Below are 26470 nucleotides of genomic sequence, written 5' to 3' on the forward strand. Positions count from 1 at the left end.
TGTGCACAGGCCCCTCCCTGCCAGTATGTTCTAGTCCAGCTTACCCCAATCCTTCTGCTGAGATTCACCCGCAGCACCTCCCCACATCCCACATGAGCTCCATTCTGTCCCAAAGGTGAAAGGAGTAGCGGGGGCTTCTGGAATATCCTCTTGTTTGGAAAGGACTTTAGACAGATCATCCCATAAACCAACCAATCAGCATTCCATCCATCCATCCACCCACGCTTCCACCTACCCATCCATCCATCCATCCATCCATCCATCCACCCATCCACCTATTCAGCCATCTATCCACCCACCCACTCTTCCACCTACCCATCCATACATCCATCTATCCATCTCATCAATCATTTCTTTATTCAGCAAACATTAAGCAAGCTCTTTTTTTAGAGAGACGGGGATCAGTTCAAAGGACTCTTTATTTGAGCTCCTCTATATGCCAAGCACAGTTAAATGTTTTATTTACATTATGTCGTTTACCTTTGACAGAGTTATAGGAGAAGTGCACATTATATAGTCTGTTTTGCAAATTAAAAGAATTCAGAGGAGTAAGCAGCTCAGCCCACATCACCAAGCCCAAGACCAGCAGGGCCCAGATTCATCCACCTGGGTCCCTTTAGTTTCTCAACCTCTGTCTTTCTCTTCTGCCAGTTGCCTCTGCAAACGCCCCCTAGTGGGGAAAAAAAACTGTACAAGGATGAGGAGAGCCTGGGGTCCTTTCCCTGTGGGTTCTGACAACCCAGCTTCTCAGCAGGCCATCTTGAGGGACCACCAATCTGCCTGAAGCATCACCAGGCTGCATCCTCCGCCCCCACCTGCTCCCGTCCACACCCACCTGCATCACTGTGCCCTGGTCTGTGTCCTAAGGAGCCCTCCCCAGGGCTGCTCCTCAGGGCAACCTCCTTGGTTTGCTGTTAATATATGGATCACACCCATCAGCTCCCAATACCATTCTACCCTTCCAGTCCATCTCCACTCTACCACTTTAGCCACTTAAAACTAGGTCTTTCTGACACTCTTCAATGGATCCCACAGCCTCCACCCTACACTCCTTTGTCATCCTCTGGCCACTGCCTTATTTCTTATCCCTCAGTTGATACTCTAGGAACTTCTAACTAAACTCACCCATGTCACCTCCCCTCTAAGCCGTTACTCCATCTTGTAGAGCGCAAGAGAGCCTTCCCAGTCACTCTGGCATTCCCAGAGCCTGACATTTTTCCCTGCAGGCCTCCCGAGCCTGGAGCCCCCGCCAGACAGAAGTGACTTTTCCTGGCTCTGAAGGCCCTCCATGTCTTACTGAGCCTGTGCCAGGCCACTGTGCACTGTCTTCCTGGAATCCAGAAGCAAGGCAGGCCTTCCCCCTCCCCAAATGGCTGCCTAGTTCACCCACAGTCCTGGTGACAGTGGGTGGATGGATATGCCTGCCAGTGTCCAAGCAGCAGTGTGGGGGTCAAGATGGTCTCCCCTGCTGGCCTGTAGGTCCCTCACCTACCTCTGGGCCCCAGCCTCCACCCCACCCCCACTACCAAGGCCCAGCCCAGCCCACCACAGGGTCTGGCATCCAGGCAGCTCCAGTGGATGTTGGCTGGATGGCAGGATTCGGTCAAGAAACTCCCGGTCAGTTGTTCAACTATACACAGAAGGCCAGGAGGCCAAGGTGCTGTGAGAAAACTCCCAAGGAATGTGAAGAGTGTGTCTGGCCTCCCTCACCTGTCTCCACACAGGTTTACTGGAGCTGCCGTCTCTGTGAGCGAAGGGGCCTACTTTGTGGCTCAGCTGCTATCTGTCTGCTTCCAGTAAGTAGCCTCTGGAACTCCCCCAACACCCCCAGTCCCAAACACCCCAGATGCCTCCACCCATTAGCACATGACTGCAAAGTGTTCTGCTCCTAAAGCAGCGGTGGATGAGTTCCCTCCCGACCCTGCAGTGAGCCCCAGCCCAGACTTGACACATCCATCAGGGCTTGACCCCACCCAGAGTCCACTTGCAGAGTCATCCTCATCCTCCAGAAACACCCAGTCACCGTACCTGCCATCTGAGTCAGCCACCAAGGGGCAGAATCCCACAGAAGGCCAGCTTGGAGCACGCAGAGCTGAGTTTGAGAACTGACTCTGCCTCCTGCCATGACGCATGGACAAGTCAGGGCCTTGGCCTCCAGGCCCATTTTTGGGGCAGAACTGCAGACCTTGCAGGGTCTTGGGAGACCACATGGCCACAGAGGCCTGTACCTCTGCCCACTCGTGCTCAGCTCACAGAAGCTGTCATCAGTGTGGCCAAGGACTAATCCTGGACCACATTCTCAGAACCTACACAGTTGGGTCTCTTTGCAGTCAGCATGAAGAGTCAGACTTCAAATCCAGCTGTCCTGGCATCTTGCAAGGCCACTGGCTGCCTCCCAGGGTCACTAGCCCTGAGGCAGAAGTCTTCTCCCATTTCTGCTGAACACCACTGCTAAGGGACCCTTGCAGCTTCTCAGGGCAGGGGAGGGTGCTGCCCTCACCCTAAAGGGGCATTTTACCCTCTCTGGACTTCCTCCATTCCCACCCTGGGTTTGTCACAAAATAATGACCACCAGGGGGCACCAATGGACCATGGCAGAAGGCTCTGGTCCCACATAACTCAGCCATAACATTCCTGCAAAGTGAGCCTGGGGTGTGTGCAAAGTCCGGCTTTAGCCCAATTCAAAGGGTGAAGGAGGTGGAACTAAACGCAAACACTAACTTCCTTTGCAACTTGGAGGAAGCATCCTTAAGGAAACCTGCTCAGCATCAGACTTCTACCAGGCCCATGTGTGGTCCTTGCATGCCAGTTAACAGAGAAGCCCCTCTAGGCCTATGCCATCTCACGTCTAGGCAAGGCCCCTTTGAGCGGGGTACAACTGGATTCCAGCCCTGTCGCCCATGTGTCTAGGCCCTTTGTACAATGCACAACCCTCAAACTGTCCCAGCCAAGTGTCCCCTGTGCTGCACACTTTCTCCACTTCACAAGGTGCCCCTGAGTCTCCTACTCTTCTTCCCACCACCTTTGCAGCATCCTGAGAGCATTTACCTTCTTCCCCCTAGACCAGACAGCCGTGGCTGCACGGCCTTTCAGAAAAACTGTTGGAGACCCTTTGGAGAGGCTCAGGCAAGGACCCCTAACTGTGAAACCCACAGTGAGGAGTTCACCTCCTGGGAAGAGTTCAACCAGAGGCCACTGCAGAGAACACTGCCATAATGGAACCCAGTCCCAGACTCTGAGGGCTTCTTACATTGCTGGGACTTTTCTGGGCACCTCCCTACTTCCTGCCAATCCTGGACTTCCTCCCTGCAGGTGTCAGCCAGGGTCCCTAGCCTACAGAGCAAGAGAGAAGGCCCACTGGCTGGGCTGTTTCCAGAGGTTCCTGGCCTACATGCTGCTGTCAGTGGCCTGCTTCCTCCACCCTGTCCTGGTCTGGCACGTGACCATCCCAGGTAGGAGCTCCAGGAGGTAGTGGAGGCAGGCAGACTCCAGCCAAGGTTAGGTTCTGAGCAGGAGGGTCTGAATCCCCCTCTCATGGGCCTCCAGTGATGCTGGCTTTAGGGTCGCACTGGCCCCTTCCTGGCATAGTTCATAGGGATGAAGAACTGATCAAGAGGCAGGAACGTCCCAGGAAATGCATTTTTCCTCTAAATGTCTAGAGGTTATACCCACAAAAGCGAACTGACCTTTTCTCCAATTCTCGTGTGTGATCTGAGTTTTCAGAGAGAGTGAGATGATCACTTCTCCATCCAAACCTTTGTGTCTCCTTAGCCCCTACCCATTCAGGTGCAAACTCCTCAGCCTGGTTTGAAAGGCACACTAAATGGGACCCCCAAAGGTCCTCACAACCCCCTCTTCTTTTTATCCCCCTACACTCACCCTGCTAGCCAGCCCAGTTTTCTGATCTCAGAAGCCAGAAATGGATGCTTCTACCTCCTGGGTTTCAATGATGACTTTTTCTGCTGGGACACTTCTCTCTCTGTGAAAACTGCACCCCTCCTCAATACCCATCTAAAATGCCAGGAAGCCGACTGCCCTTGGAAATGAGGTTCAAAGGCAGAGCCTCCTCTTCTTCCCTATAGTTTCTTTCCTAGCCTCTCAGATCTATCCTTGCCCCTCAGGGCCCCTCCAGGCAGCCTCAGTTGAGTCAGACTCAGCACAGCCAAGGTCAGAGTGAGCCACAACCTCCTACCTTTGAGAGTTTGAGATACACAGGAGGCTCTGGCCCTGGCAGGCAGGAGAGCCTCTTTCACCCCTTCCTCTGGACAAGGAGGGGCTCTCAGCAGGAGACAGAGGGGCCTCTGGCCTGGGGGTTGCATGAGGGGCCAGGAGGTGAGTAAATACTGTGCCGGCTGCACCCAAAGGGCTTTGCAACTTCCTTTGTGTTTACTGGAGGCAGGTGGGTAGTAAAGGAGATTGTCCCCACTCCTGGGAATAGAAAGAAGCTCCCATCAGCAGTCGGATCCTGGTATCCAACCTAGGGTCCAGGTTTGCTGAAGGCATTGCAGGTCCGGACCCAGCAAGCCATCCCTGAGAGGGAGGCTGAGCCCAGTGAAGGGAGGACAGGCAGGAACAGCACAAGGATCGGTGGCTGACACAAAGTGGGTCTCGGACACAGGGTCTCCCGGCTAATGGTCACAGTGAAGACCCCAGCATAGCACTGGCCCCGCTGACATCCCCTGCTGGCCAGGCATCAGCCTGCCACAGGGTCTGATGTGGGTGTGTGAGGACAAGTTAGGTGTATGGGCTGGAGCACTGGGGGCCTAAGTGTGGCTGCGCAGGCGTGCCACAGTGGCCTGTTGGGACAGTGGGCGTGGACAGCCTCTGGCTTTTCTCGAGGATGTGTCCAGCATCCTGACCTCCCAGATCTCTCCCAGGCTCTATGCTCATCATCACCGGTCTGGCCTACTTCCTGCTGAGCAAACGGAAAAAGAGCAAAGCTGCAGCAGAGGTGCTGGCCCCCCCAGAACAGTACACAGACCCCTCCAGCAGTGTGGTGAGCACCACCGGCTCTGGGGACACCGAGCAAACCTACACCTTCCACGGAGCCCTCAAGGAGGGACCTGGCTCCCTCTTCATCCACGTGAAGAGCATCCTGAAGGGGACAAGGAAACCCAACGCCCTCCGGCGCCCAGACACCCTGACGGAGCTGACTCTGGAGCCGGCTGACTCACTGGCCAAGAAGAAGCAGGTGCACTTTGAGGACAGCGTGGTGAAAATCATCCCAGCCCTGGCAGAAGACCCGGACGATGGGGACAGCGAGCCGGAGGAGACCACCTCTGACACCACCCCCATCATCCCGCCCCCGGAGGCCCCACTCTTCCTCTCTTCCCTCGCGAGCCCCAGCCTCTTCTGAACTGCTCTTTCCAGGCTGGGGGATGCTCAGCAAGGGGTCTGTATAGATAGATGGTCCTGCCAGAAATTTTCTGGTGTCCAGGGCCCCTCGGGGGAGCTCAGAGTCTTCACAGGTCAGCTCTTCAGGGGTTACCAGACATCTCCATGGTGGCTGGGCCTCTGGGGCCATTGGGCAGCAGGACAGGTCCTGTGGAGACCGTGAGGGTGACACAGATGAAGCTTACGCTGCCTTGAGCCCTCACGGGTTCCTCCCTCCTGGACCCAGACTGGAGAAGTCCTTGTGCTTCCCTGAAGGAGATCATCACTCCCACCTCACACAAGGCATAAGCCCAGAAGTCCTGGGGCTTCTTCGGCTCCTGACACCGGCACTATACTCCTTCACGGCCCATCTCCTCTCTGATGTAACATCTCAGCTCTGCAGGCCCAGCGGTGCTCTGGCAGCTTATGTATCTCAAAGGCAGGTGTTGACAACAGCCATGGTCCTGAACTCCAACTGAGAGTGTTCAGGACTGGAAGCAGGGAGGGAAGGCAAGGTGGCGAACCCCCAGGGTGGGAGCAGCGCCGAGCAGTAGACCACATTCTCTGCGTGCTCCAGTGCTGGCGGCAGGCAGCAGAAGTCACAGAGCCACTCAGGGAGACAATGCAGCTCTGTGCTCACTGCAGGGAGAGCTGGGCCGGGAGAGTGATGCTCATTCCAGAAGCATCGCTGAGGGCTCCCTGTATCCCCACCACATGGGTTCTCAAGATTCCAAGCAGATGATGTAAACTAAAAGTGACTGTGAGCTGACAATCTTCGGCTGTGAATGCCAACATACAGGACAAGGCGCCTGCTGTGTGCAGGGACCACAGGGCGGTGCCTTGGAGACTCACACAGCATGGAGATATGGCTCTGGCCTGCTTGGTGACTGGTAGCAGAGAGGTGAGAAATGTATGTTTGTTTGAAATGGGAGAGAAGGAAAAAGAGCAGGGGGAAAAGGGAAGATAAGAAAGTGGGCAGGCAACAGGCCAGCTCTGTGCCACAGGACCATGGAAGTGACAGTTAACCCAGAATGAACAAATAAAGTTGAATCAAATATTCAGTTAAGGATCTGCAATATATATTTCTAAAAAGTGTTCTGTGTTCCTTCAGGTGGTTGCAAGGAAGAATAGATGTGTTATTCTTCATAAGCAATCTTAATTAATGAGCAATTATATTATAATGTTTCTCCATTCGTGTGTGTGAGCAAACACTAGGGTTCTGCAGAATAAACCTTAGGGCACATGCTTTGAGGTCTAGGTAAGAAATATGTGCTTATTCTTGTACACTTTTCCACATTCCCTACAAGTTATTTTGCAAATGAATGGAAATAGTCAACCGGAAGCTGGTATCAGTGCGGTGCCTAAAGGCAGCAGGTGTCCCAACAAGCAGATTCTTTCCTGGGGAAAAACAAAGCAAAACAGTTCTTCTGTAAAACCAAGTGAGAAAGGATACTCTCATAAGCCCTCAAAGGTGGAGGCTTCAGAGTTGTTTCTTTAGCTGCCACCGAGGAGGAACTTCAGGAGTCACTGTCTGGGGAGAATGAGTAATATGGATCACGGGTATGTGTAGGCAGGGATTGTGCTGGATTCATAACAGGCCAGAGTTCTCAGGCTGGCCTGCTGTGCACCCAGGGTGCCCAAGTGGGGAAGAGCTAAGGTGTCCACCTCTCATGGGGGGCAGGGGTGGAGGTGATGGGCAGAGACACCCTCAATGCACAGGCCCCTAGGGAACACGACGCTCCTGCCCCGTTCTCAGCCCAAGTCAGCTGAGCTAGATGGATGACTTGGTCTCAGTCAGCAACTGGGAAGCACAACCTCAGAGCTTTCAGATCCCATTAATAAACATCTCAGTTTACTAAGAGGTGTTTAATAAACATCTGCTATCGCATTGTTCGTGAGGTGTCTTAGAGGTGAGGTGGGCAAAGGGAGGTCCGGGTGATATTCTGAAACCTCTAGGTTTTCTGGCGGGCTTCCCCGGTGACTCAGACAGTAAAGAATCTGCGTGCGATGCAGGATACCTGCATTTGATTTCTGGGTCTGGAAGATCCCCTGGAGAAGGAAACGGCTACCCACTCCAGTATTCTTGCCTGGAGAATTCCACGAACAGAGGAGCCTAGCAGGCTACAGCCCATGGGGTTACAAAGAGTCAGACATGACTGAGCAACTAAACACTAGCACACTAGGGCTTCCTGGTGCCTGCTGTCAGTAAAGGGAGTCTGCTGGGTATGAAGCATTAGAGGCCTTGGTGATTATGAACCTACCTAGGTTAACAAGGTAAAGCTCTTCAACACCCTTCTTGCTGACCCCACCCCACCCTCCAAAAAAGGCTTGGATGAGGTCATTCAATAGACCAGAGCCCTCATCTCTATCAACAGACCAGGCAAGAAAGTGGCACCTTCCTCAAAAGCAGGCGACCACCATGTCTCCATTTGATTCTCAATCCAACACTAAACCATATCCTTATCTATTGCTGTCCTTACGAAGATGTCCTAACTTCCATCTCACTGAGAAACAAAGACTAGAAAGGCTGACCTTGCGGTAGCCTGCCCCACTTTCTCAGCAGAAGGCAGAGCAGACATAGTGTAGATGTAGAACAGAACTGTTGGAAGAGGAGCACTGGGCTGAGGTAGGGGGAGTGGGGGGTGTTTCTTAAATCTGCTCTTAACACGTTGACTGACTTCTGCCAATCCCCTTCACCTCTCTGGTTCCAGGTTCCCCTATTAAGTAGGAATAACAGCACTTCTGTCAGAATAGGTGCAAAGACTCTTCCAAGAAAGATGGGGAAAGTGCTTTTTCAGATTACACATCACCCAAGTCAGTGTGAGTGCTTGTTACTATGGGGACTCGCAGTGAGAAAACATCAACAAGGCTTGTCTCCAGGGCAAGGCCAGTGCAGGTCTCAACTCCAGATTCCAGGGCTTGAGCCTGGAGAGGGTGTAGACACCACCCTCCAGCTTCGACAGAGATCCAAAGCAGACCCCCAGAAATGAGGAGCCGTGCTCTTGGGTCGGTGAGGCTGGGAGGTGACCTAGTATTCTAGTCTCTCTCCCATCAGTACTAAAGGGTTATTTTTTAATTTTTAAAATATCTTTATTGAGATATAGTTCAAGTACCATACAATTCACCAAAGTGTGCAATTGAATGTTCTTTGTTATATTCATAATCGGGTTTACTACAACCTAAGATAATACATTTTCATCACCCCTACAAAATGTCTGTTACTCATTAGCAATTATTCCCCACCCTACTCCACTCCTACCCTAGGCAACCACAATCTACTTTCTGTCCTTTTAGGTTTTCCTATTCTGGACATTCCATGCAAATTGAATCATATGATATGTGGTCTTTTGTGACTTGCTTTATTCACGTAGCATAATGTTCTCAAGGTTCATCCATGTTGTGACACATATTTTACTTTATTCCTTTCCATGGCTGAACACTCCTATATGGATATACAACTTGTGTTTATCCATTCATCTCTCGATGGACTTTTGGGTTGTTTCCATTTTGTGCCTATTATGAATAATGCTGCTATGAACATCCTGATCTACAAGTTTTAGGGTGAGCATGTATTTTCATTTCCCTGATATACACCTAGCTGTGGAATTGCTTGGTTAAGTGGTAAAGCAATGTTTAACACTTTGAGAAACTGCCAAACTGTCTTGCAAAGGGGCTGCATCATTTTACCCTACCATCAACAGTGTATGAGGGTTCTGATTTCTCCATATTCTCACCAACATTTGTTATTGTCTGATTTTTTGTATTATAGTCATTCATTAATTATGATTTTGATATGCATTTACTTAACGACTAATGGGTTGGGGCAACTTTCCATGTAATTATTGACCATTTCTATACCTTCTTTGAGAAACGCCCATTCAAATGGTTTGCCCTTTTTTAAACTGGACTATTTGTCTTTTTATTTTGAATTGTAAGAAAAGAGTTTTTAATATATTCTGGATACTAGACTTTTGCCAGGTATGAAATGTCAAATATTTTCTCCTATTCTGTGGGTTGCTTTTTCTCTTTCTTGAAGAGTCTTTTGAAGCCTTTTCTCTTTCTCGCCTGATTTTCCTAGCTACCACCACCAGTACAACATTGACTAGAATAAGAGCAGACATCGTTATCTTGTTCCTGAGTCTTAGAGAAAGCAATCTTTCACCGTTGAGTATGATGTTAACTCAGTTTTTTGTAGATGTCTTTACAAGGTTAAAGAAGTTTCTTTCTATTTCCAAGTTGTCGAGTGATTTTATCATGAAATGTTAGTGGATTTATCAAATGCTTGAGGGAAAACTGTAATGTAAAGTGAAAATTAGAGGGAGAGGGCTCCTCTGTGTTATTAGCCATCCTTGCCCAGAGTGGACTACAGGTACCTGGAATGATTTACAAGAGAGAGAACTGAGAGGGAGTAAGCCAATGGGTCGTGGTTCAAATGCCATATACCCTCTCTGTTCCCACCAGCATGTAATAGATTTTCTTGAATGAATATTTCTCCATTTGATATATGCCCTTAGGACAATTTCCAGGGATCTTAAATAATTGATACTTTTAATTTCCTCCTGCTAAATAGTTGGTTTGTAGGGAGAGTGTCCCCTGAGTTCCTCATACTGCCAGTCTATAAGTCTTGTTCCTAATTACTTGTGTCACAACCATGAAGATATGGCATGTGTTGATGAGAACATTGGCCATCAGATGCACAAGGTGTAGTCTGGAATCTTACATCTACTTTTCAACAGCTATGTGGTCAGAGCTCATGGAATCCCTCTGAACCTCCATTTCTCCATTTGGAAAAAGGAAATAATAAGAGTACCTACCTCTAAGAACTGACTGAGAGTTAAATATAAGGATTTAAATGAAGTAAAGCACCTGGTTGCTGGCAGGGACTTACCAAACATCAGTCTCCAGCCTCTGAATGCTCTTTTTTTTAGAACATGAATGCCTATGGCCATTCTGGAATCTTTTGCTGGCTCCCTGGTCAGCTTTGCTGAAATGTAGCTCTCTTTCTGCAGGCTTTGTGTTACTGTCTCAAAGTCCCACCTACCCCTTTCAGCTCAGGGTGGAGTCCAAATCTTGCCAGTGACATATATGTCCCAGGAACAGACTTGAACCTCTTTTTCTGGAGTTCTACTCCTTCCACCCCTTACTGTTCTCTCAAAGGACATGTATTATTTGGTGTGTCTAAATGGGAGAACATCTTGCACCATCCACTGCCTGCACAGAATGTCAGCCTTTCTCTGCAAACTGGTCAGTCATCCAGTCTGCATCTTCACCTCAAAGCCCTGGGATCAGCTGGAGATTTGAGCTGCTGCCCTGTCAATGGAAACCGAGCTGTTTGGCCACTTGGAGAGGGGAGGAAAAATTAACATTCTTGGGAGACAAAGAAGTAGTGTCGCCATTGGCTGGATGAGGGCTGCTCCCATGGGGTTTGTCTGGCTGGTTATTTTCTCATTGTCTGGAGAAGAAGAAAGAATTGATTCGTAAAGACCTTTGCACAAGAGGGAAGTGGATTTCTGAGAAGCCAAGTTTCATTTAAGGGGAACATTATGCTGTAAGTTTCATATTATGACAAAAGTGAAAACAGCCTTTATAAAAGGAAGCTTCCAGGAAGCCAGGAGTATGTTCCCCCGGGGTCTGCTGAGAAATGAGGTCATCTGTAAAGTTTCTCCCAGCTCCAAGCCTCAGCAATGCCCAGCCGGGCACGTTAACAGGGAGTATTTGCCCAGACTTCAAAGTGAGTCCAAGGAAAATCCAATACTGAGTCTAAAGATAGGCTGTGTGGTTGGTTTGTTTTTTAAAAAAGCTAGATCTTCTGGGAAATTCATAGTCTCTGAAGATAGAGAATGGAGATCTGGGGCAGTGGGAGTGTCAGAACTGTGGAAGTGCTCTGACATGTACTGAGGCAGGTGCAAGAGCCCATCCAATGAAATGTTTACCAACTAATGGATATTGAAAGCCTTTGTGAGTCTCAAATCAAATTCCCCTTTAAAGAGAAGATGACAAGTAAAGTAAATAGGCAATGCCTGTGATGATTCATTTGTCCCTAAACAACTGCTTCTGACTGAGGCTGCATGTCGTCCAGAGTGGGGTTGAGGCTGCCACAAGCCCACTATCACTTCAGTTTCCAGGAGACCCAGTGAGATGTTTACAGGTCCCAGGTCTCAGGTTCCCCTCCTCAAAGTGAAATATATCTTTCTTTTTGGCCAGCAGCACCAGTATAAACTTAGAGATCGGGTTGCTAGGGACAAGAGGCCATTTAAGCAACAAATATCCATTAAGCTCCTCCTAGTGGGCTAGGCACCATGCGAAGTGCTGGGGCTAAAGGGATGAGTCCGGCTTACTGTCTCATCCCATAGATGGACGTGTGGCCAACATAAGGCAGATATAAGCATTATAATGAAACTGCAGACAAAATTCCATGAGAGATGAATTCAGAGGGAAACCCAGGAAGGAAGATTCATGTTGAGCTTCAAAAGCACTAGCATATTACCAGGTACATCATTGTCTCTTCTGGGACAAGAGAAGCATGGCAAAGTCCATCAGAATCAGAAGCCAGAAGATATGTTCTCCATAGACAACAAAGAAGGTTTTTGTGCAGTAGAAAGAGCTCAAGGCAAAGAGCCCTATCAACAACAAGGCAACAATAATGGGTAGAAATGAGACCTGAGTGTGGGGGGGGGCATTCAGTGTTCTGCAAGTTTGTGTTCTCTAATTCTCGAAGCCTATGAGGCAGGGTCTTTACAATCACACATTACAAATGGGAAATCACAGCACGGAGAATTTAGTAATTTGCACACTGGATCAGGAGGTGCTGAAGGACAGGGAAGCCTGGTGTACTTCAGTCCATAGGGTCACAAAGAGTCAGGCACAACTGAGGGACTGAACAAAAACTCCTGCTCACAGCTAAAAAGCAAAGAGCCAGTATTCATCATAGGCTCCAGAGCTGAAATTCTTCAAGCCATCAGAAGAACAAAGTCTTAGATTGACCACAGACCTCATCAGCCCATGACCTTGACCTTGTCCCATCCTCTGGACCTGTCTCCCCTGTGTTTTGAATGAGAAGGGTGTTATCCAGAAAACCCTAAGGTCCTTTCCATCTAAGTCCTCTGAGGCTCATTTTTCTGAGGGATGGATTGAGAGGAGGAAAGGAACAGGGAGGGATAAGGACAGTTTAGGGAGTTTGGGTGGGAAGAGGCAGAAGACCAACCCCCCACTGAAGCCTTGACTGTTTACATCATTTTCCACCTGTGTTTGCATGCCCCGGAGCAGTTTCTATTCTGAGCACTAAACCCTCCCACCTCCTGAGCAAGGCCTGACTCCTGCTCAAGGCGCAATTAGTGCTGAGTTGCTCACCCTTCCAGAGGCCTGGCACCTTTGAGATTTTCCCTGGTGGCTGATGGGCCTGAACAGAGCCTGGGAGCTGTGCCAAGCCCTCCCACATGGCCTGCCTCCAAGCTCAGAACAGAATCGCATCCTCAGCAGGGTCTCCCCTGCTCCATGCGGTAGGTAAGCAAGCAGTAGCTGAGTAAAAAGCTCTCTGACACTTAGAGAGATGCATCAATCCCCAGGCTATGCTCTGGTTTCCTTCCAGAGGCCCAGGTCTCTTTCTGCTCCTGCTTGCTGTGTTTCCAAAGAATGCTCAAACTACGGCACAATTGCACTCATCTTGCATGCTAGCAAAGTAATGCTCAAAATTCTCTAAGCCAGGCTTCAACAGTACGTGCACCATGAACTTCCAGTTGTTCAAGCTGGATTTAGAAAAGGCAGAGGAACCAGAGATCAAATTGCCAACATCCACTGGATCATCGAAAAAAAGCAAGAGAGTTCCTGAAAAACATCTACTTCTGCTTTATTGACTATGCCAAAGCCTTTGTGTGGATCATAACAAACTGTGGAAAATTCTTAAAGAGATGGGAATACCAGACCACCTGACCTGCCTCCTGAGAAATCTGTATGCAGGTCAAGAAGCAACAGTTAGAACTGGACATGGAACAACAAACTGGTTCCAAACTGGGAAAGGAGTACATCAAGGCTGTACATGGTCACCCTGCTTATTTAACTTATATGCAGAGTACGTCTGGAGAAGGCAATGGCAACCCACTCCAGTACTCTTGCCTGGGAAATCCCATGGATGGAGGAGCCTGGTAAGCTACAGTCCATGGGGTCGCGAAGAGTTGGACACAACTGAGCAACTTCACTTTCACTTTTCACTTTCATGCACTGGAGAAGGAAATGGCAACCTACTCCAGTATTTTTGCCTGGAGAATCCGAGGGACGGGAGCCTGGTGGGCTGCCATCTATGGGGTGGCACAGAGTTGGACACGACTGACGTGACTTAGCAGCAGCAGCAGAGTACATCATGAGAAATGCTGGGCTGGATGAAGCACAAGCTGGAATCAAGATTGTCAGGAGAAATATCAATAACCTCAGATATGCAGATGACACCACCCTTATGGCAGAAAATGAAGAAGAACTAAAGAGCCTCTTGATGAAAGTGAAAGAGGAGAGTGAAAAAGTTGTCTTAAAACTCAATATTCAGAAAACTAAAATCATGGCGTATGGTCCCATGACTTCATGGCAAATAGATGGGGAAACAGTGGAAACAGTGACAGACTTTATTTTTGGGGGCTCCAAAATCACTGCAGATGGTGACTGTGGCCATGAAATTAAAAGATACTTGCTCATTGGAAGGAAAGTTATGACCAACCTAAACAGCATATTAAAAAGCAGAGACATTATTTTGCCAACAAAGATCCATATAGTCAAAGCTATGGTTTTTCCAGTAGTCATGTATGGATGTGAGAGTTGGACTATAAAGAAAGCTGAACACCGAAGAATTGATGCTTTGAACTATGGTGTTGGAGAAGACTCTTGAGAGTCCCTTGGACTGCATGGAGATCCAATCAGTCAATCCTAATGGAAATCATTCCTGAATATTCATTGGAAGGACTGATGCTGAAGCTGGAACTCCAATACTCTGGCCACCTGATGTGAAGAACTGACTCATTTGAAAAGACCCTGATGCTGGGAAAGATTGAAGGTGGGAGGAGAAGGGGACGACAGAGAATGAGATGGTTGGATGTCATCACCGACTCTATGGACATGAGTTGAGTAAACTCCGGGAGTTGGTGAGGGACAGGGAGGCCTGGCGTGCTGCAGTCCATGGGGTCGCAAAGAGTCAGACACGACTGAGTGACTGAACTGAACTTGCTGTGTTCCAGTCTCTAGGGTTTATAAAAACGGTTAGCAGAAAGAGGCCAGCCAGCACTGCCGCCCAAAGGCCTCATGCTTCCTTGAACCCTGAGCCCATGGCCAAAGACCCCCAGTTGCTGGTGGGCGTCTTTCAGGCCTCAGGACCCCATAGCCACTCTTCCCATTTCTCAGGTTTGGGCAGCTCCCAGTGCTTGCAGCCAGGCCACTTTTCTCTAGTCAGGGTCCTTTCCCAATTACTGAGAGCTTCCTCCCCACCTCCCTGGTGCTCCACAGTGGACACTGCTCGCCTCAACTTCTCTCCAGCTGTTGTCCTCCCCTCTCGCTTCAGACCCAGTTCACTCACCCCAATGCAGTAACTTTGCCCCCACAATGGGCTCTCCTTGTCTGCCGTGACTCTGCAGTTACCGCAGGCATGGACGGGCTTCTTTCCAGGGGCACTGTTGATCCCTTGCTTGCTAGTAGAGCCTGAATTTTCATAGCTGATCTACCTTCCTCCCCTCTGCCAGTCATATGCTGGGTCACTTGGGTCCAGTCACCTAGGTCCATCCTCTGCAGGGCATCCATATCCCACTCCTAGCCTATGAGAAGTGAGAGGTGGCAGGGGTGGCCCAGTGCCTTCTGGACAAGGTTTCCTTGCTATTAACATGAGCCTCACTTGATCACACCCTTCCTCTCCTTCCACTCAATGTAGTCATGACTGCTGAGAAATATAAGAACCGTTTCCAAATGTAAGGGGGAACTAAAAGTGTGAGGATGAGTGCAGAGATGGAAAGAACCTGGGTCCTTGAAAAGTTCTCTGAGACCCTGACTTAAACAACAATGGAACCACCCATCCCTGGGGCTTTTTACGGTGTAAGATAATAAAATCCCCTTTGTTTAGGTTTTTTGTTTCTTACAGATGAAAGCATCCCATGCTAGAGTGTAACTTACCCACACCCTTTGCTAGGTTTTGCATAAAGAAAATGTCCTATAGCAACCCCACCTCTCTCTTTACTCATGGACCAACTTCAGCCCTCATCCTGTTTTGGTAAATAAAGTTTTATCAGAACACAGCCATACCATTCATTTACAGGTCATCTGTGACTGCTTCTGCTTGAGAAGTAGCAAGAGAGATAGCACAGGCCACAAATCAGAAAATATTTACTATCTAGCCAACTCCTAAGTTAGACTCAGTAGGCCAATGGAGAAGCAAAGGTTCCTCAAAAATTGTCCCAGATTATATAGGTACATTAAAATGGGAAATCCCTGGGAAAGGAGGCACTGTCATATTTCAAAGTGTCTTGAAATTCCCAGCATCAGGCCACACCTGGCCACGGACCCTGTTCTGAGAGGGGTGTGATTCATTTTCTATGTCCACTTGGCTAAGCCATGGTGCCCAGCTGTCTGATCAAACACAAGTCTAGATGCTGCTGTGAAGGTATTTTTTTAAGATGTGATTAACGTTTACATCAGTAGACTCTGAGTAAAGCATATTTCCCTCTATAATGTGATTGGGTCTCATTCAATCTTGAGGCTTCCCTGGTAGCTCTGGTGATAAAGAATTTGCCTGCAATGAAAGAGACCAGGGTTCAGTCCCTGGGTCAGGAAGATCCCCTGGAGAAGGGAATGGCTACCCACTCCAGTATTCTGGCCTAGAGAATTCCATGGACAGAGGAGCCTGGAGGGCTACAGTCCATGGGGTTGCAAAGAGTCAGACACGACTGAGCGACACATACACACTCACACATAAACACATAGCCAATCTTACGGCCTTAAGGATACCTTAAGAGCAGTGACTGAAGTTTCCTGTGGAAGAAACGATTCTGCTTCAAGACTACAGCATGAAAATCCTGACTGAGTTTCCAGACTGCTGGTCTGCAGATTTTAGACTCAAGACTGCTACATCAACTCTTATCTGAATCTCTAGCCAGTTGGTCTGCACAAAAGATTTTGGACCTGTCAGCCCCCAGGAATTATTTATTGGAATTGTCAGATGAGCCAATTTCAACAAATAAATAAATCTCTATCCACCTATCACAATAGGATATATAATATAATATAATATATATTTCCTATTTGTGTTTCTCTGGAGAACTCTATTACAGCAGTCATTCTAATTCTGTCCCAGGTGTAAGGCTGACATCTTAATTATTACAATGAGGGAGAGTTTTCAAAGTGAAAAAAAAGACAATTTCCAATGGACACACAGTTTAAGAAGTTTAGTAATTATACAGGGCTATCCTTTCTTAAGGGCTTCCCTGGTGGCTCAGATGATAAAGAATCTGCCTGCAGTGCAGGAGACATAGGTTCGATCTCTGGGTTGGGAAGATCCTCTGGAGAAGGGAATGGCAACCCACTCTAGTATTCTTGCCTGGGAAATCCCATGGACAGAGGAGCCTGGAGGGCTACCGTCCATGGGGTCGCAAAGAGTCGAAACGACTGAACAACACACACACACACACACACACACACACACACACACACACACGCACACACATTCTTTCTTAAACAGTCAGGTCCTTAGTTTACAAAGTTTGAGAAGGAAGCTTGGGAATGGGCAGCTTCTGTCACACCAGGGGCAAAACAGAGGTGGCTTTGATAGCAGGTTCAGAGGTAAGGTCAATTCAGCTGAAACATCTTTTTAAACCCAAGGTTAACAGGTCAAGTCTGGCCAACTTGCCCCTTCCCCACTGGGGATGTTTCACATTCCTCGGGAAGCTGCATGCTTAGAAGACAAGGTAGAGGAGGCAACTCTTCCCTCCAGAACACAGTAGCAACCACATTCTCTATTCTGGGGAGTCTCCCCAAAGTGCCTGAGGAGGATCATTTTGAAATTTACAACCCAGGAGCTGGACAAATGGCCCTTGTTTATCAAATGCTTTATTTTTCATCTGGAAGGTCTCCACTTCCTTTGGCTGCTTAATATCCTGGCTTGAGGGAAGGTCCTGACACTCCTTCATTCTCAGTCAGTATTGAGTATCAGTCAGTATTTTGTTATTCATAGAGATTCTGGCTCCCAAGCAACACAGACTCTATGTGGAGGGAAATCCTTACTTAAGACATTCTCCTTTGAAACGCATCGTCCTGTAAATCCTCCTGCCCTTATACTCTTTCACATCCAGCCATTGTGTTCAGTAAACAGTCTTGCTTTTTGTTAAATGAATCAAAATATTAAACAACCTAAAGTCACTTTCTATTATTAAAATTATAGTTACAATGAAAATGCAGTTTGTCCAGGAGTTTTGCATTGCCAGTTATTTTCATCCTATTGTGAAGATCTTATTAACTCCCGATCATTACAATATCCATTCGTAATAATCAACTTTTTAGCAACCCCATGTTGTCAGCATCCTCCAGAGGCACAGCCACATAGACGGTGGAAGAACATATGAGATGTGGGTGAGTGGGGAGGTGACACAGGTCTGGGGGGGGCATGGGAAGGCAGGGAGAATCCAAGGACATGGAGAGATGTCCATTCCCTAACTTTCTGATTTGTACTGTTGGATGAACAAAAAAAAAAACAAACAAAAAGTCTGTATGTCGTGTCAGGAAGATAGGGAAGAGGGTGTGAAGAGAAAGATCTTGACTGATCAACAAACCAGACCTGTGTATGCTCTCTGCCTAGAGATGTTCGTGCCATCCTTGTCCTCACATATGTTTTTCGAGCAGTTCTGGGTACATTTACATCCTCTTCTTGGGGCCAAGCGGAGAAAGGGCTTGAGCTAAGCAGTTATTTTTCCCCAGAGGAAATTTCAGCAGCACTCTTTAGCAATTAATATATCACCTTTTAAAGCAAACTCTCATCCTCCTAAGAAACCCAGTGCCTAGCACTTATTAGATCTGCAGTATGGGATGGATGTTTTTCCAAAGCATAACTTAAAGGACACATAATGTGTTAAGTGTGTGTGCCCATTTAAGGAGAAAGCTCTTTTATGGCAAACATCATTGAAATTCATGTCCATCTGTAGAATAAATTCTCATTCTCAGCCTGCCTCTGGAATGAGTTGCAGAGTTCCATATATTAACCTGAAGTTATTATTTATATGCTAACAAATGGAGCTAATGAAAACTATTTCATATAGGAAAGAAACGTAGATGGTATGCAAATTATTTGAGACATTGTCTGAAAACTGGCAAATCCTGCTGCACATTAAGATCATACAATGGGATGACCTTGCTACTCAAGAATTCCACCAAACTGAATAGTACAAGAAGTATTCTATAAGTGGACTCTTCCTGCTAATGGGTTCAATAAAACAGAACCCATTAAAGTAAAGAAAATCTGCTTGAAACTAGATTGTACCGATCTCAATCAAGTACAATCATCAAGTTGTTTTCCAAAGATATACATTCAAAATCTGCAGAATTTTTGGAAACTTGCTTTAAAAACTCACTTGTCCAGAATCTTCTGTCAGAGAAAGTAAAAGGGAAAAATCATACAAAGTCACCCACAAAAGGCCTTACGAAATTACCCAGTAATTTTAATTCAAACTCCACTTTATTGTTTTAAAAGAATGGCCTTGAAAATCATCTCCATTGTTAATACTATTTATGTTAAAATATATGTCTATTTTCTTTCAAGACTCAGAGAAATCTAAGTCGAATCTTAACAGCGTGTGATTATACCCAGGCATTTTCATGACTTGCCTCTCAAAACACCAGAGGGAAGAAGGTAATTTCTCCGTTTTCTTGGAATGGTGCCTTGGTGCCAAGAAGCTTCAAGAAAAGCCAAGCAGAATGCACTGCTCCAGGGGCAGCCTTACCTGATGCAAGAAGTCACATGTGTTTGATCAGACTTGGGCTGCTTTATGTTTCCACACTTACAAGTCAGACATAAGTTTATTCTCTGTGGCTCCTTCTTAATCCAAATGTTGGATCATGAGTGCTTCCCCCCGGCATTTTATGGATCTTACAAGTCAATCTGGACTGTTCAAAAAATAAAGATTTTTTTCCTAACGATTTTCTGAAGCAGGAATGCTATAAAAAAACGAGACTGCCCAAGATAACAGGATAATGCCCTATTTCCTTATTGACTCCTAAAGGTCCCCTTTATTGGGACAATTCCCTGGGGGAAGAAGTCTTCCAGAAAATTCTGTGGCCCCTGCTCCCCTGAGTCCCAATCTTCCAATAGAGGTACGTGCTTAGTCGCCCAGTTTCTTTACCCACTGAGTCATCAGGGAAGCCCCCTGTAGAGGTAGATATTGTTCTACTCTCATTCCCTGGTGGCACAAATATGACCATCAGGGCAATTAGGAGGCAAACTCAGATTCTATGACTTTACTCACTTTGTCCCCTTGGATGGGGTAGTGAGCCTCCTTATGTCTGTTTTCTTACTTGAATCTGACAGGCAGGAAAAAAAATCAATCCTACACCAAATATTGATTAAACACCTTCACATTCCAGGCAGAATCAGTGTCTAAGGAAACAGATAAAATCTCCCTCTCTTAAGGATCTCATGATAAAGAAATGAAATACACAGCATACCAGAGAGTAGTATGTGCAGGCCAGGGACTGGCCTTTTAGATAGTGGGCAAGGGAAGACTGCAGAGAAGAGCAGTTTGTGTGTAAAACCTGAAGGAGGTGACGGAACGAGTCCTGCAGATATTTGGGAGAAGAGCCTTCCAGGCTGGGGGAACAGCAAGGGCAAAATCCATGAGGTGGGAGTGGGCCTGGTATGTGGGAAGAAGAACAGAGAGAGGGAGGGGAAATAGGAGGAGATGAGGTCAGAGAAGCAATAAAAACGGCAAGATCATCCAGGGAAAGCTAGCAAACTCCAGCCCAGGGGTCACTTGTGGCCTGCCACCTGTTTTGTTAATAGTTTTATTGTAACTTCACCAGTGTCCCTTGATTTGCCTGCTATCTATGGATACTTCCAAACCACAACAGCAGAATTAAGGAGTTGTGACAGAGATCACTTAGCCCACAAAGCCTAAAATATTGAATATCTGGCCCTTTATGGAAAAGACTTACCAACCCCTGCCTTAAACAAATAGTAGTTTATTTGGGGGCCTTTCCTGGTGGCTCAGAAAAAGAATCTGCCTGGATGTCTAGAGAAGGCAGTGGAGGCATTGTGCAGCAACTCCATAATGTTACTAAAGGCCCAGACTCCTTTTATCTTTGTGCTCCATTAGCTTTAGTATGTGGACATGTTGTACCATAACCTCAAAATGGTTGCCGATGTTCCAGACATTACACATTATCCACATTTGAGACAGAAAGACAGGGAAAAGGGGAATCTATCTGTTCCTTCTATCAGGAAAGCAAAAGTTGTCTTCACCCTCTAGCACAGTTTTCCCTATCTCTTAGCTCAGAAGTGGGTCATATGACCACTTATAGCTTCAAAGGAAGCTGAGAAAACTATGTAAAAGATTGTCAAGATTGACTTAGACAGTAACTTTCAACCTTTTTTTTACTGGGGCCCACAGTGAGAAATATACTTTATATAACAGCCTAATACACATAAATGAATCATAAGGTAAACAAAATTTTGTAAGATACAACTTTCATTTACTGTGTGTGCTATACATTGATATTTTCTATTTTCAAAATACTAGTCAAATCACATACTAACTTAATTTCATGACACACTGTTGAGCTGTAAGTACAGTATGAAAAATACAAATTGTCACAATCCATTACTAGGGAGTGGCACATTGCTGCTCCAAACAAGTTGCTCACTCTTGCTATCTCCCTCTCTGTTTCTCTCTCTGTCTCCCTCTCAACTTTTTTTTTTTTGAAGTACTGTTGATTCACGATGTTGTGTTAGTTTTTGGTTTATAGCAATGTGATTCAGTTATATTCCTTTTTCTTGTTCTTTTCCATTATGGCTTATCACAGGATATTGAATATAGTTTGCTGTGCTAAAAAGTAGGACCTTGTTGTTTATCCATTTTATATATATATGATAGTTTTGTAGCTGCTAATCCCAAACTCCCAATTTATCCCTCCTCTATATCTCCCTCCTCCTTAGCAACCACAAGTCTGTTCTCTATGTCTGTGGGTCTGTTTCTGTTTAGTAGATAAGTTCATTTGTGTCATAGTTTAGATTCTACATGTAAGTGATATCATAGAACATTTGCCTTTCTCTTTCTGATTTACATCTCTTAGTATGATAATCTCTAGGTCCACCCATGTAACTGCAAATGGCATTATTTCATTCTTTTTTATGACCAATATTCCATTGTATATATTTAACCATATCTTCTTTATCCATCTGTCAATGGATATTTAGGTTGTTTCCACGTCTTGGCTATTGTAAATGGTACTGCTATGAACACAGGGATCCATGTATCTTTTTGAATTAGAGTTTTCTCCAAATATATGCCAAAGAGTGGGACTGCTAGATCATATGGCAACTCTATCTTTAGTTTTTTGACAAACCTCCTTACCATTCTCCATAGTGGCTGCATCAATTTTCCTTTCTTTTCCTTTCTTCTTCTCTTTCTTTTTTCCAAAATAGAGAACGGGTACTGGGTTGGCAACTAAGAGTATACACAACACCTACCATAAGTGATCTGGGGGCCAAATACGGTGCCAATGAATACTGGAGGAAAAGGTGATTCTCCTTCTGAAGGTCCTTGAGGATGGACCATTGTGTTCCATGTAAAACGTGGTTAGTAAAAACCATTCCCAGGAAGGTTGTGGGAATCGGGTAGGATCCCTACTGTAAAGCACCTACAGAGTGCCTGGCACACAGTGGGAGTGAGGGACACATCAAGCTGTTCCTTAAAGCCAATCATCACTCCAGGCTAGTCCTAGCTCTGAAGATAGCATCAGCTTGATCAGCACTCTCAAGTGCTGGAAGGCCCCAGGGAAATTGTATCTTACTTTTATCCTATTTTTGTCCTATTTTTATCCTACTTTTGTCCATTTATCCTATTGGGCATGAATGAATGCTCAGAGGTTGAGGGCTACGTTGAGTTTTACTTACTGTTTGAAAAAAGAAAGAACTTCTGAAGCACCCAATTATTGTCCTCAGCTTTGGTGATCAGGTCTTTGGGCTCTGCAGGAACGGAGGTCCCTGACCACAGGGGTGTCCTGAATTGGCAGAGGATGCGCTACTCTTCATGAAGTCATGCAAAGACAGGGCTGAAAGATCCTCGGCCTGGTCATCTTTAGCTCCTTCATTTTTACAGATGGGGAAACTGAGGCCCAGAGCCACTTGCAACAGGGCAAGGTCATGCAGGAAGTCGAAGGTAGAGCCCAATCTCTTTACTCCATATCTACCAGCCCTAACAACAAGGATTAGTACAGCCTCTCTCAAATGGGGTCCAGAGGCTCATAGACTCAAATCCCAGGCTGAGTTTTGCCTATGTGGGCACCTGCATTTTTCTAAAAGGTCCATATCACATTCTAAATTAGCCATATGGCTCTAAAAATATTAAAACCACAGATTGAGACGAAACTAAAATGATTCATGTTGGGGGGAGGGAAGGGGAAGTCCCGAGATCAGGGTTGGGATGGCGGTATAAAACAGATATTGGACTTGTTTTCCTCAACCCTTTCTCCTTCCCTTCCACCCCCACACCCCAGAATTACTGAATTGTTCCGAGTTCCCCAAAAGGCCATGGTCTTCCGTTCACTCTGCCCCTGCTCAGGTGAATCCTCTTGCAGCAGGCAGTAACTGGCAGAGAAGTTACCTCCTCTTCATCATCTGAGGATCTGATTTCTTAAACGCGGTGAAGCTCTGAGAGGCAACGCCAACCTTGCAGCCTAACTGCAGACGGGTGGCCCTTGAGCCAAAACTAACATCGTTCGGGTTCTACTGATAACCTCCTCTCTCATGACAGGCACACTAAGAATTGCGGGGCTTGCACAACGACCTTTGTTGGAAACCCGAGTGTCTATACCCGCAGGGTTCCTGATCTTGGCCCGCAAGCTTGATACTGCCGACCCAGTTGGGGCTGCTTCCTTCGTGAGTCTCCCTCAAGGCGCCCTCGGGGTGGTCCCGAGAAATCCCGCTCAGCTGATGCCCCAAATCTTTCACGAGGCCCCTTGGCACCTCCCGGAGCCTACCCTCCCGGGTGTGCCAGGAGCTGGGCGGGTCCGTCAAGGTGACATGACGCCATTGGCCAGGGCTGGGCGAGAGGCGGGGAGGGGCGGGAAGAGGAGGGGGGCGGAGCGGAAAGGGAGAAATGGGGCTGTGCCATTGGCTGGAGCGAGGCGAGGGGAGGGGAGGGGCGGGCCTGACCCTCCAAGTCCTGGAAGACCGGGCAGCAGGCGCTGCGGAGGTATCTCGGGTGACTGCGAGGGCAAGGCACCGGCAGTGGGTACTGGACTGCGCGATGAGTGGTCGGTGAGTGATGCACGGGTCGCCCGCGGAGCTCCGACCTCCCTCCACCGCGCGAGCCCAGGACATTCCCCAGCCAGGGGCTCTGGAGTCTAGGCATTTGTGCCCCTTGGCTGCCTCGTGCTAAGTCCCATCCCTCTGCCAGCCTGGCACTTTCTGGGCCTCGGGCCCAACGCTGAGAGTGGGCACTGCGCCAGGCACCTGCTCCAATGAGAGGACACTTAAGGAGCTAAAACCTGAGCAAAGAAGGTGCGCGCGTGGCCGCCGGCTACATCTTTGCCCACCTTGATTCTTATCTTGGCCAATATCCCAGCAGCATTGATCTTAGAATTGGGGGGAGAGGCTTGAAGTGCCTCTGGTGCAATCCTCAGATTTCATGGATGGAAGACCACGAACACCAAGATAATAGCAGCAGTGAAAAGTGAAGTCGCTCAGTCGTGTCCGACTCTTTGCGACCCCATGGAATGTAGCCTACCAGGCTCCTCCGTCCATGGGATTTTCCAGGCAAGAGTACTGGAGTGGGTTGCCATTTCCTTCTCCAAGAGACCTTACCCACCCTGGTATTGAATCCGGGTCTCCCGCATTGTAGGCAGACGCTTTATCATCCGAGCCACCAGGGAAGTCAATAGCAGCAGTAGGGCCTCACAATCGCTATTTACAGAAGATTTACCTTGTTGTCAGACCTGTGCTAAGAGTTTTAGCACAATATGCTTCTCACACTTCTCACAGCCTTGATGCTTTCAGTGCCCCATCTTCAGATGAGAAAACTGAAGTTTGAAAAGTTACAGAGTTGTCTGGTTTTACAGAGATGAGTCAGGGATAGGGTCAGGATTTTTAGCCAGGGCTTATTATGCCAGATTTCTTTCATTTCCCCCACTGACTTCAGCCACCCTGTTTGCCCCATGCTCCTGACTCTGTCCTGCACTTCCCATTCTGGACAGATGCTTTTGTTTTATTAATCTGGCACAGCCCTGGGGGAGGGCTGTGTGTGATCTCTCGCACCAGGATCAGTGCCAGGCCAGTGACAGTGTTTTCTTAAAACACTGAAAAAGCTTTAATAACCCCACTTCACAGAGGAATTAAGTAGGGTCATAACAGGTGAGGGCTGGGATTCTGGAATTTGAGCCCAGAAATGGTGAAGGACAGGGAAGTCTGGCACGCTGCAGCCAATGAGTTTGCAGAGTAGGATATGACTTAGTGACTGAACAAGTTGGACTCCAAAGCCATGCACTTCCACTTGCAAGAAGGACCCTCACAGGCTTCTCTGTAGTTTAACTGCTCACAGCACGATCAAGATTTGTTGGCAGAAGCCATGAGTGAACAATAACAACAACTAAAATGCCGATCTGTCTGCCTCCAACTCCCTTGAGTAATTCCTGAGCTGCTGCCAGCAGGGTGGGAGGTGCTAAGGAGAGAAGCCAGGAAGGCGGAGGTGGGGGGGATGGGGATGGGAGGGAGAGGGGAGGAAGGGGAAGGAAGAAAAGAGAAGATGAATGCCTTAGCCCTAGGTCAAAAAATTTTGCTGGCCAGAAGTTGTTATGGGGTGTGTTTCACCGTTGTCAGTACATTTTCATTAGTTTTTGTCATTATCCGCTCTGTGCATAGTGCTGGTGGTTCAAGACTTTGCAGGGAAAGGGAGATTGAGACCACAGATTAAAGTGTCAGTGTGAAAGCGAGGGTTGTGGAGGAGGGGTGGGGATGAGGGGAGGTGAGGGTGTGGGGGGTTAGGGGGTGAGGGGGATGGAGGCGTATTTCCACCATGAGACTCCAACAGGTGGCCTGGAGAACAGAGTAAAGGTCCAGAGTCCCCCTGGGTCAGGGTCAGCTGGACAATGACCCGTAACAACAGAATATGAACAGAACTCAGGCATGTGTTATAGTTCAGGTTCTATAAATGCAGAGGCTCAAAGGGGAAGCTCTGACTATGGGAGCTGCCAGAAAGCACTGTGGACTGGGCCCTGGTTTTGTGAGTTCAGCCAGATACCGTGGCTCATAGACGCTCCTGCTGAGGACCGTCATCCTCTCTGAGTACCGTGTTCCCATATCAGAGCCTCGCTGTCCCTCTGGAGCCCTGGACTCCCATTCAGACTTCTACTGGGAAATTTTGTTTATCATGGATGAAGCCCATCTTACCTGTTCCCTCATTCACCTTCACAGCAGTCAGTGATTCAGCTGAGGAATCTGAAGGTCAGAGAAGGAAAGGGATTTGCCTAAGGTCACACAGCTACAGAATCCTGGTTCAGTTCAGTTCAGTCGTTCAGTCATATTCGACTTTTTGTGACCCCATGGACTGCAGTACGCCAGGCTTCCCTGTCCATCACCAACTCCCAGAGCTTACTCAAACTCATGTCCATTGAATCAGTGATGCCATCCAACCATCTCATCCTCTGTCGTCCCCTTCTCCTCCCACCTTCAGTCATTCCCAGCATCAGGGTCTTTTCAAATTTGTCAGTTCTCCGCGTCAGGTGGCCAAAGTATTGGAGTTTCAGCTTCAGCATCAGAATCCCAGAGCAGAGCTCTAAATCCAGATCTTTGCAAAGGCTGGTGGTTATCCTGCCACAGAGTACACTGGAGAAAACATTTTCAAATTGTTTTAAAGTAAATCAAAATCAAATAGGA

At 47.5% G+C, this 26470-nt stretch overlaps 2 protein-coding genes and 1 long non-coding RNA gene across 9 annotated transcripts in view; 2 read left to right on the top strand and 1 right to left on the bottom strand.

Annotated features, from left to right (window-relative positions):
• Window positions 1–5356, top strand: part of TMEM72 (transmembrane protein 72) — a 19614-nt gene extending 14258 nt beyond the window's left edge. The window contains exons 3-5 of the mRNA XM_081560499.1: window positions 1725–1796; window positions 3313–3452; window positions 4878–5356. Of these exons, the coding sequence (XP_081416625.1) occupies window positions 1725–1796; window positions 3313–3452; window positions 4878–5356 (691 nt within the window). The remainder of the gene's footprint in view (window positions 1–1724; window positions 1797–3312; window positions 3453–4877) is intronic.
• LOC145533339 (uncharacterized) lies at window positions 402–26428 on the bottom strand. Its single transcript, XR_014074009.1, has 2 exons — window positions 25985–26428; window positions 402–6771 (listed from the first exon to the last, which is right to left on the bottom strand). It is a non-coding gene; the product is annotated as an uncharacterized LOC145533339 (long non-coding RNA).
• Window positions 23765–26470, top strand: part of RASSF4 (Ras association domain family member 4) — a 34195-nt gene continuing 31489 nt past the window's right edge. For all 7 annotated transcript variants that reach the window (XM_081560436.1, XM_081560464.1, XM_081560445.1 and 4 more), the window contains exon 1: window positions 23765–23857. The gene's annotated coding sequence lies outside the window, so the exon portion shown is untranslated. The remainder of the gene's footprint in view (window positions 23858–26470) is intronic.

Source organism: Giraffa tippelskirchi, chromosome 2 (genome assembly GCF_054371585.1).
Source record: "Giraffa tippelskirchi isolate mGirTip1 chromosome 2, T2T-mGirTip1v1.2.pri, whole genome shotgun sequence".
NCBI classification, from domain to species: domain Eukaryota; kingdom Metazoa; phylum Chordata; class Mammalia; order Artiodactyla; family Giraffidae; genus Giraffa; species Giraffa tippelskirchi.